The sequence below is a fragment of the Ovis aries genome, chromosome 13 (genome assembly GCF_016772045.2).
Source record: "Ovis aries strain OAR_USU_Benz2616 breed Rambouillet chromosome 13, ARS-UI_Ramb_v3.0, whole genome shotgun sequence".
NCBI lineage: Eukaryota > Metazoa > Chordata > Mammalia > Artiodactyla > Bovidae > Ovis > Ovis aries.
In genome coordinates, this window is record NC_056066.1 from 62,884,235 (window position 1) to 62,894,710 (window position 10,476).

A 10,476-nucleotide genomic window follows, 5' to 3' on the forward strand; every position below is an offset into this window, starting at 1 on the left:
AATGGGACAGTCATTACCTAACTGGTATGGAGTTTCAGCTTGGGAAGAAGAAAAAGTTCTGGAAATGGATGGTGGTAATGTTTGCACAATCATGTGAATATGCTGTATACCACTGAACTAACTGTGCCTCTGGAAGAGGTTCAAAAGGTAAACTTTATGTTACATATACTTTTCTACAATTTAAAAAACAAAAAACTATTTTGGAGATTTCTAACACTCCAAACAGATATATATATATAGATATATATAGATATATACATATACATAGGGGCTTCTATATTGAAGGAATTGAAATGGAACAAAATATCCTAGCTAATCCGTCCATCTTTCTGCATCATTTAGTACATAAATCTGTATAAGAGAATAAGCTCCAACCTTTGTTTCGATCCATCATCAAGAGGACTTAACTATTCCACAATGGACAGAATCTATTTTTAAGGTTAAATACACTGACTAAATTCTGGGACCATGAAGGTACAGAATATTTATTTTCAAAATATGCCTCCCAGCTCTCTAGATCAGAGCTGCCCAACAGAACTTTCTAAGATGAAGGAAATGTGCTTTATCTATGCTGTTCAAACTGGCAGCTACTAGTCAAGTGTGACTAATAAGCAGTCAATATGTGGCTAGCGGGACTGAAGAAGTGCATTTTTAATATTATTTAAGTGTAATTAAATTTAAATGACCACATGTGACTAGTGGCTATCATACTGGTCAGCGCATAGCTGGATCTTCACTTGGGCATGTTTAGGAGTCAAGATGAAAGATACCTACCTGATAAATTCAAACTGTCCCTTCAGACTCCAAACTCTCTCCTATCCATTACTCTGTGCTACCACAAGCCACATTAGACTAGGAAGGACAGACCACTTTCTGAGTACCTATTACTTTCAAGGCACTAAGAAAAGTCCTTTTAGGAGCTTCATCTCATTTAATTCTACAGCTTCTGACATTAAATACAAGGGCTGAATGGGATGTTTAAGACTGAGAATCCAGTATCTAAGAGAAACCATAACATATGAAGCTACATGGTGCCCAAGTCTAAAAAAACTCACAGAACCTGCAAATTACCAGATACCTAGAATCCCAATCCTCAGAGGCACTCGGGAGCGGAGCCGTTTGGACTTCAGGGATTTGAGTTGATGTAAACGATTCCAGATGGTCTGTTCAGCCTTCCCCCTACAGAGATCAACAAAGGCAGACCTGAACCTGAAAATAAACTACAGAGCAACCTGAGAGAGCATGACACTGGGAAGAATGGGAGTCCCTGGTGGTCCAGGGGCTAGGGCTCCAAGCTTTCACTGCCAAGGGCGCAGGTTTGATCCCTGGTCAGGAACTAACATTTCACAAACGGTGCAGCCGAAACCATTCCTAAAACAAGTCCTCCCTACACATCTGCAAATCCTGACGAGCCGTTAAGCCAAACTCAAAAACAACCTATTTCACAAAGACTTCCCAAACTCTCCTCGGTTGGAGAGTTTGTTCTCCTATCACTTTTAACTATTCTTTTCCCTGTACTCAGCAATTTCTCCTTTTTACTGTTTGATTTTTTTACCTAGTGCTTTCTGCCAGATGTTAGAGCTATTTGTGTATCTGTCTTAGTTCCCATATCAGACTAAGCTCCATAAAGTCGGGCTCCATGGAGGAAAGGTTCATTTCTGAATCTCCCAAAGCACCTAGTTCAATGTCCTGCAAGACCCTCAAAACAAAAATGCTGGATTGATTGGTAATACAGCCAGCTGAGGAAACAACACTAACATGCCATGTACACAGAAACAAAGCAATAAACAGGGTCTGTTCACTTGTGATGGATGCCACCCATCTCTGTCAGAAGAGCTCTGTCCCTAGCCACTGACTGGACCTAGCCCTTATGATGTGAGGTACAGCATAAACATGTGCAAGAAAAACCCCAGGAAATGTTGGGCAACTCAGCACACTCTAGGTTTCCTCATCAATAAAATGAGTTTGATAACAGCACCTACCTCGTAGGGTTGTTATGAGAATCAGTCAGTGCACAGATAGTGCTCAGCACAGGACCTGACAGAAGGTATACGCTCAGCAAATCCTGACCATTCTATCAGTACTATATTCACTTGGAAAACTGCAAACATGCTGACCCATCTCCATGGGTTGGGTCACCCTGGCACTGCTGGCTCTGGCATTTTACATAAGACTTATTCACTCTCTAGGTAAAGAATAAATTCCCACCTGATAGAACATGTGACAAGGAGAATCACATCAGCCTGGGTAGAGAGCAAGGAAAAAGAGGAAAATTATGATCTTTGAAATCAGCCTTGTAGAATCATTGCCCACAGTTCATTATTTTCCCCCAGATTGCAGTGAAACACACACAACATAAAATTTACCATTTTAACCATTTTTAAGTATACAGTTCAGTAGCATTATGGCACTCACATTGCTGTTCAACCATCACCACCATCAACCTCCAGAACTATTTCACCTTCCCCAACTAAAACCAATAGGCATTAAACACTAACTCCCCATTTGCCTTCTCCTCGCAGCCCATTTTCAACCTAGTTCCTTGCCTGAAGGTGAGCACCACCATAAAAGTTTCCAAAATAACTGCAACAAAAGTACACCTTGATCCCATATTCCTCACTTCCCTCAAGGGAACTCGTTCTCACAAGGCCACAGCCTGTTCCTGAAACTCCACCTAAGAACTAGCACAAATGCAAAATCTCACCCAGCCCCAGGAAACAGGGAAAGAGGGAAATGTGTATACCTCCTGAAGGTTACTGGTCCGCAGGTAGCCACTCTTCTGTAAGATGGACCAGGCTATCTCTGTGTCATTCACATTCATCTGGCAGCCATAGGTCTCAAGGTAGACTGCAATGAGAGGGCAATTCCACAGGTGAGAAGACAAAAGGGGACCACACGTCCCAAAAGGTTGCCTCCCCAAATCCCCCAGAAACACCTGAGGCACCTGGTTAGTCACTTACGTCCCCTGGTGCCTCAATTCAGAGACACCATTAATTGCCAGATGGACCCCCAAATTATTAATAATGAAGCCTTTCAGAGCAAAAGAAATACTTCATTACACACACCAACTATAAGTCAGATCACTTAAAAATGGGGAAAACGTGCTCCTAAGACTCAGGAAATACAGATCTACAGAATGAGGTTCTCCAGCCTCTAGAGATAACAGCAGTGGCTAGAGGGTCAATAAAGCCACAAAATGAAAATGAGGCAACTTCGTACAGTAACTCCAAACATCTTAAATGAAAGTAAGCATGGCTAACATGACATAAAATACATCTGCACCAAGTTTTAAGAACATCAATTTCACACCCAAGCAAACCCCTTCAAACTAAATCCCTCTATCAATCCCTATACCACCAACACACTTTAATCCACAAACCCAAATAAATTCTAAATGGAGTTAAGAGCTGAAGGACAATATACACAATGGAGTATTACTCGGCGTTTAAAAAGAATACATTTGAATCAGTTCTGATGAGATGGATGAAACTGGAGCCAATTATACAGAGTGAAGTAAGCCAGAAAGAAAAACACCAATACAGTATACTAACACATATATATGGAATTTAGAAAGATGGCAATGATGACCCTGTATGCAAGACAGCAAAAAAGACACAGATGTGTATAGCGGACTTTTGGACTCAGAGGGAGAGGGAGAGGGTGGGATGATTTGGGAGAATGGCATTGAAACATATATACTATCATGTAAGAATCGAATCACCAGTCTATGTCCGAGGCAGGATACAGCATGCTTGGGGCTGGTGGACGGGGATGACCCCGAGGGATGTTGTGGGGGGGGAGGTGGGAGGGGGGTTCATGTTTGGGATCGCATGTACACCCGTGGTGGATTCATGTCAATGTATGGCAAAACCAATACAGTATTATAAAGTAAAATAAAGTAAAAAGTTAAAAAAAAAAAAAAAAGAGCTGAAGGACAATCACATGAAAACCAATAGAAAATAGCAGTAATTTTTTTAAAAAATAAACAATCAGGAAATTTTCTAAATGTTCCTTGGCTCCCTTTCTTTGTCTAAAAAGAGAAAACACGAAACTTATGTCAGGGAGAGACAGAAGGGAATAACAAATTTTAAAGGACTACAAAAATCTGAGAAGTCATGAGGTATACAGGCTCCTCGATTTACCAATTCAATGCCTAGACATTTACTCTAGAAAAAAATTTTTGAAGAAGCAAAACTATCTCTATACGTGTGAATATGTGTATCTGTGTGTGTATACATACAAAGGCACTTATAGTGTTATTTATAATATAAAAATTTGTGAAACAACCTAATGTCCCAACAATTGGAAAACATCATGGTACAGCATGTGATATTTTGCAACAATTTTTTAATTATGAAGACTGGTATGTGGAAGAATATTAAATGAAAATAGCATATTATAAGTAATTTGCACCATATGAATGCGACCAAATCATTAAGAGTTATAAACAGAAGCTTTTTTTTGAAACAGTGCAAAACGGGAGAGGTCTGGTTGTCTTTTAATGTCTTTTCAAATTTTAACACATTTTAACTGAGTGCATTATGTTTCTAAGAAAACCTCTGCCTAAGCATAATGATTTTCTATAGCACCAATTGCAAAACCTGCCTTGTAACTTAGCTTGATCTAAAACTCAGAACAGAGATTGCAGGGTTTCCAAAGGTAACCAAAGAGAGGACTCCCCAGGACTTCCACCCGCAAGTTGCGTGTATCAGAACTGTTACGTTTCTTTATATTATTGTTGCTTGGTAGAGGTTGATGATTCCATAACTTAGGAGCCTTGCTACTCTGTTAACCCTCTACTGAGGGTTAACCTTCTACTGAGTTAACCCCGTTAACTCCAAAGCCAGGTCTATAAAAGATCTGTTAACAATCAGGCCATGAGCACTGAAAGGGAGTAAAGCAGGAAGTCCAAAGAGAAGTAAAGTTAAACCAACCTCTCCTCTGCCTTCCTAGAAGTTCATCCACCGTGAGATATGGGGGTGGGTCCTCCACTTCTGAAGAAGACGGTTGCTCTGGAGGAACTGAAGCACTTCTTAAAAAATCCTGAAAAGTCGGTCCAGTGGCCAGCCTGGAGCTGAAATCCTTCCAAACTCCATCCTCCTGCTGCCTCTCTGGACTGGGACATGCAGAGCTGGGGACACTGCTGTGTGCCCTGCAGGTCCTGAGCAGCAGCCAGGACACAGAGGCCAAAGGCCCCCGCCTCAGACACCTCTGGGCTCGGAGAACACACTGTAAAGGATGCATGGCACTAAAGGAGCCCACAGTCTGCAAGAGAATGACAGACATCACCAAAATTTATTGAGCACTATACACAGGGCACTGCTCTAAGCATCTGAAATATATTAATACATTTAATCTTCATAAAAACCCAAGAATGTACTCTTAATAATACTGTCCCCTTAATAATATTTTAAAGATGGAAAAACTGAAGCAACTTGACAAATATCATAAAAAGTGCTAGAGATGAGATGCAAATCCAGGCAGTCTATTTTCAAAACAGAGGAGTGACAGAGATGAAATGAGAAGCCCTGACAAAATAACAAAGCAGCACCGCGAGCCAGAAACAGTTCCAAGGACTTTGAGCATATTAATTCTTTAAATCTTTACAGCAATCTTGAGTAACATAGGCAACAGACACTATTATTATCCCCATTCAGAGAGGAGGAAATAGACACAGAGAGGGTGAAGGACTTACCTAAGCTCCCACAGCCAATAAGCAGCAGGGTGGGGATCCAAACAAAGGTCTGAATTAACATAAAGCTGAACCTCCAGTATTTTGGTCATCTGACGTGAACAGACAACTCATTGGAAAAGTATCTGATGCTGGAAAGGACCAGGGAAGAAGGAGAAAAGGGTGTCAGAGGAAGAGATGGCTGGATGGCAACACCAATCCAATGAACATGAACTTGGGCAAACTCCAGGAGATGGTGAGGGACAGGGAGGCCTGGCATACTGTAGTCCATGTGGTCGCAAAGAGTCTGACACAAATGCCACTGAACGACGACAATTACCACAAAGACTGTGCCCCTAACCGCCCTGATATACTGCCTCCCCACACTGTGAAAACCACTTACTGAGGGCATCTTCCTCTGTCTTCCTTCAAAACGAAAGTATCTAACATGGGGGCACCATAGGCCTGATCAGTGACTCCTTCTACCCTCCAAGAGTTTCACATTACTGCCTTCAAACTTCTCACCCAGACCCTCTCACACATGGCTGGGAGGCACAGAAGATGGCACAACCTTTATAGTGACCATTTTGCCACCTTCCATCAAAATCACAAACACACAAATCCTAGATAATTAATAAGGACCCACCATATAGCACAGGGAACTCCACTCAATACTCTGTAATGATCTATATGGGAAAAGAATTTTTAAAAGAGAGCATACATGTACATGTATAACTGATTCACTTTGCTCTATACCTGAAACTAACACAACATTGTAAATCAACTATATTCCAATAAAAATTAAGAAAACACACACACAAACCTTTTGACCAAGCAGTTCCATTCCTAGGTATTTATCCTACAGATAGACCCTTGCGTATACATAGGTTTATGCCTAAAGATACTTGATACAGTAGCGTTTCTAACAGCAAAGAAATGGAAAAGATCTAAACATCATCAACAGGGGACTGGTAAATAAGTCATACCACACCCATACAATGGAATAAGATGCAACTGTTAGAAAGTGAGGTTGCATGACAAAAGCAGGGAAGCAAAGTGCTATACTAGATACAGTAGGCCATCCACAGATCTGTGTAGGAAAGAAAGCATGAAAATTCAGGTACATATTTGTAAATGCACACTGTATCTTGAGAAAGAGTGAGAAACAATGGCTGCCTCCCAGGAAAGAATCTAGGTGACTCAAAGCATTAATTAAAAAGGAGAAGACTTGCTTTCCACAACACAGTCTTAATGGACCCCACATCTCCAGCCTGACTACCTCACTCCACCCACATCAGACATCTTTGTACTGATCTTCATTAGCTTCTAGACTTTTACATGTGCTGGCTTCTCTGAATGGTACATCTTATCTCAACTGACTTAACCAACTCCTACACTACTTTTAGTTTACTTCCTCTTGGAAGCCTTTTCAGGCCACTACCGCCAAAGTCTAGAGGTCCTCCTCTGGGTTCCCAAAGACTTCTTCTAACTATCACAAGACTCATCACACCTTGCTGTTAATTGCTGCTTATCCCTTATAAGCCGGGGGTCCCTGAAAGAAGGAAACAAATCTCATTCATTTCTACATCCTTAGTATCTCCCATTCTAGTAACATGGCAGGTGCTGTACATATAAAATGAGACAGATGGGGCTTGTTAATTCTCCAATCTGATCACCTAACGTACATGCTACCAGCACTTAGGAGCAATGCCAACCTACTTTCAAGTGACAGGGAATAGCAGACTTTCAGTGTGAGCTTTAAAGTCACCTGTTTCTGCCCCTTACTTGTGTGACCCTGGGCAAGTCAAATACCTATCTGAGTCACCAATTCCACCTCTGTTAAATAAGGAAAAGGTAATACCTACCTCTCAAAGAGCTGAGAATTAATGATATCAAAACCTAACTTTGCATACACTAAGTCTTCGATAACCGCACTTCTGCACCCCACACCTCCTTTGTTGATGGATGTTGTTGTTGTTGTTGTTGCTGTTCAGTGTTCAGACTCTTTAAGATACCATGGACTGCAGCAAGGCCACTTCCCTGATGGTGGATATAGAACACTGTGATTAAGGTCTTAAGAGTCTGACCCAACTGCTTCACCAGGTAACTTCCGGCACCTGCAATCAAAGTTTTGGGACCTTCCATTTCCTCATATGTAAATAGGAATAATAGTGACCTATCACAGCATCTATCTCCATGTCTTTTGTGAGGATGAAATGTGGTAATACAAATAAAATGCTTACATAGCACAATGTAGGCGCCTCTGTGCGGCGCTACATTAATTTGTAGTTGACAAAAGCGATGTCAACGATTTCGGTAGCCTCTTGTCAACATAAGTTAACAATAAAGCATCCCAAACCTTTTACTGGGTGATTACAACGTGATAGGCGGTGCGAGGCGCTTTCCACGGATTACCGTATTTGATCTTCACAGAAACTGTGAGGCAGGTTCTATCATCCCCACTTTTTCACAGGTGATAAAGCTAAGGTTCAAGGAGAAGAGAGGTGACTTGTTCAAGGTCACAAACGAATAGGCAGCGAAGCCAGGGTGAGAATACCCCAGAGTCTGACTCCAGGGCGCGCGCCATAACCACCGCCCCATTCTCCCCTTGGACACTGAGCATTCCCGGGGCACCGTGGCCCCTCTAGCTCCAGTCATGGGCCACAGGCGAGGGCGCCGGGCACCTTAAACGCGCGCCGCTCACCTTCCGCAGCCCGACTACCCAGCTTCCAGCCGTGGATTGTCCGTCCTCTCAACCAGCAAGCTCCCGGCTCGTCCGTCTGCGGCTGCGCGCGGATACACGCAACTTCCGTTCCGCCGCAAATTCGGTCCGGGGTGTTCCGTCCGGCAGAAGTGCGTCGTCTATAGTGTCCGGGGTGCGCCTAAGCTTCTGGCTTTGAAAATCCTCCTCTGCTGCCCTGAACCAAGTGGTAACCCCTAAACGTGCATATGGCAACGGAGCGCTTGAAACATAACGAGTGCGCGTTAGCTATGTTCTAAGTGTAAAACACATACTGAATGTCGAAGAAAGAAGGCCAACTGTCTCATCGATAATTTTTATATTGATTCAGTTCAGTTCAGTCGCTCAGTCGTGTCCGACTCTGCAACCCCATGAATTGCGTGCTGAGATAATATTTAGGACCTATTGGGCTAAGTATATTATTTAAGTTAGTTTCAACTGTTTCTTTTTCCTTTTTTTTTTTTTTCTTTTTTAACTATGGCTACTGAGAAATTTTTAATTATTTACGTGGCTCACTTTTTGTTTCTGTTGGACAGCGCTGCGCTATAAATAATTGGCAATTCATGTTTCCAGCAGAGACCACCCCCTCTTGCCGCCCCTGCTGGAGTCACAGACCCAGAGTTCCACTATCCATGAGGCACCTCCCTTTGGGTACCTATCGACCGCCTCTAACTTAATACAGAATTCGTCATTTCTACACACACATCCTCAACCAAAACCTGTGTCTGCCCAGTCTTGCCCATCTCAGACCCAAGCATCCTCCCAGTTGCACTAAGAGAAACTCATTTTTGTTTCTTCCTCCTCAGTCTCTGCAGTCAGAAAGTTCTGTCAGCTCTAAGTCCAAAATGTCTCGAATCTGTCACTTTCTATCCTCCCTTTCTGCCCCTGCTGCAACTCTATCTCAGGCAACCATTATCTCATCAGAAACGGCTGCTATCGCCTAACTGGTCTCCTTGCTCCTGTCTTTAACCTAGTCTCCTACTGACTTATATCCCACACAGAGCCTAAGGGAATATATTCGTTTTTATCCTGAGGTCACAGGAGTTCGCTGGCGGTCCAGTGATTAAGGCTCTGCCCTTTCACTGCGATGGGCTAGAGTTGGATCTGGATCCCTGATAAGGAACTAAGATCCCAAAAGCTGGAAAGGAAAAAAAAGCCCCGCAGGAAAAAAAAAAGGAAAATCAGATCACATTACTCTTCTGCTGAAAATTCCCGGTGGCTTGTCATTGCCTTTGCAATAAAATCTAAATTTCCTACTGTGTCCTAGGACCTGCATGATCTAGCTACTGCTTTCTTTTACTTCTCCAACCCATTTATTTCTTTCTTTTCCTAGCATGATCTCTCTAGTTGAATACACTTCAACTACATAATTTTATTTTGCTTCTTCAATACCCCAAGCACCTATTTATCTCAGAGGCTTTGTATTAACTAGCTTTTTTCTGGGATGTTCCCTCAGACTATTTCAAGGCTGGTGCCTTCTCGTCCTTCATGTCTCAGCTTAAATACCAGCTCTCCAGAGAGACCTTTTCTGACCATCCCACTTAAAATGATCCCATTATTATCACATCATTTTCTTTTTTCTTAATCACATCATTTTCTTCACAATACTTGTCACTATCCATAATGATAGCATTATTTGCTTACTTAGCATTGCCTAGCTCCTAGACGTTCAGCTCCCTGAGAGCAGGAACACAATCTGTCTTGTTCATTGCAATATCCCCAGGATCTAGCACAGAGTCTGACTCATTTTATGGCTTAATAAGTATGCGTTGAATGAATAAATGACTGCTTTATGTATTAGTTTGAGTTTCCCGGAAGCAGACCTTGAAAAAAGGATTTGAGTGCATGCAGGTGATCTCAGAAAACACTGATAAGGTAGTCAGAAAAGGAGACAGAGAAGGGAAGACATCCAATAAAGAACATGTTACCAAGCCAGTTACTGAAGTGGGCATCTGAATCTTAATTCTGTTGCAGAGATCTAGGAAACAGTAAAACACAGATCTCAGAATTATTTCACCCGAAGGGGTAGTTATATACTAGCAGCCATGGTGGAAGTATACTCTTA

The 10,476-nt window shown here is 42.2% G+C and overlaps 1 protein-coding gene across 6 annotated transcripts in view; it reads right to left on the reverse strand.

Moving 5' to 3' along the window:
* The window catches only part of CDK5RAP1 (CDK5 regulatory subunit associated protein 1), a 35,860-nt gene extending 27,415 nt beyond the window's left edge, over window positions 1-8,445 (reverse strand). For 2 of the 6 annotated variants that reach the window (XM_027977085.2, XM_060397709.1), the window contains exons 1-7: window positions 8,376-8,445; window positions 7,537-7,711; window positions 5,696-5,823; window positions 4,935-5,265; window positions 2,744-2,847; window positions 2,209-2,243; window positions 1,079-1,179 (exon numbers count right to left, since the gene is read on the reverse strand). In XM_027977085.2, coding sequence (XP_027832886.2) covers window positions 1,079-1,179; window positions 2,209-2,243; window positions 2,744-2,847; window positions 4,935-5,244 — 550 coding nt within the window. In that variant the 5' untranslated portion in view covers window positions 5,245-5,265; window positions 5,696-5,823; window positions 7,537-7,711; window positions 8,376-8,445. Of the gene's footprint in view, window positions 1-1,078; window positions 1,180-2,208; window positions 2,244-2,743; window positions 2,848-4,934; window positions 5,266-5,695; window positions 5,824-7,536; window positions 7,789-8,375 lie in introns of all 6 variants that reach the window. The other 4 variants (XM_042230318.1, XM_027977086.3, XM_015099834.3 and 1 more) reach the window with 2 other exon arrangements.
* Between the last annotated feature and the right edge of the window lie 2,031 nt (window positions 8,446-10,476).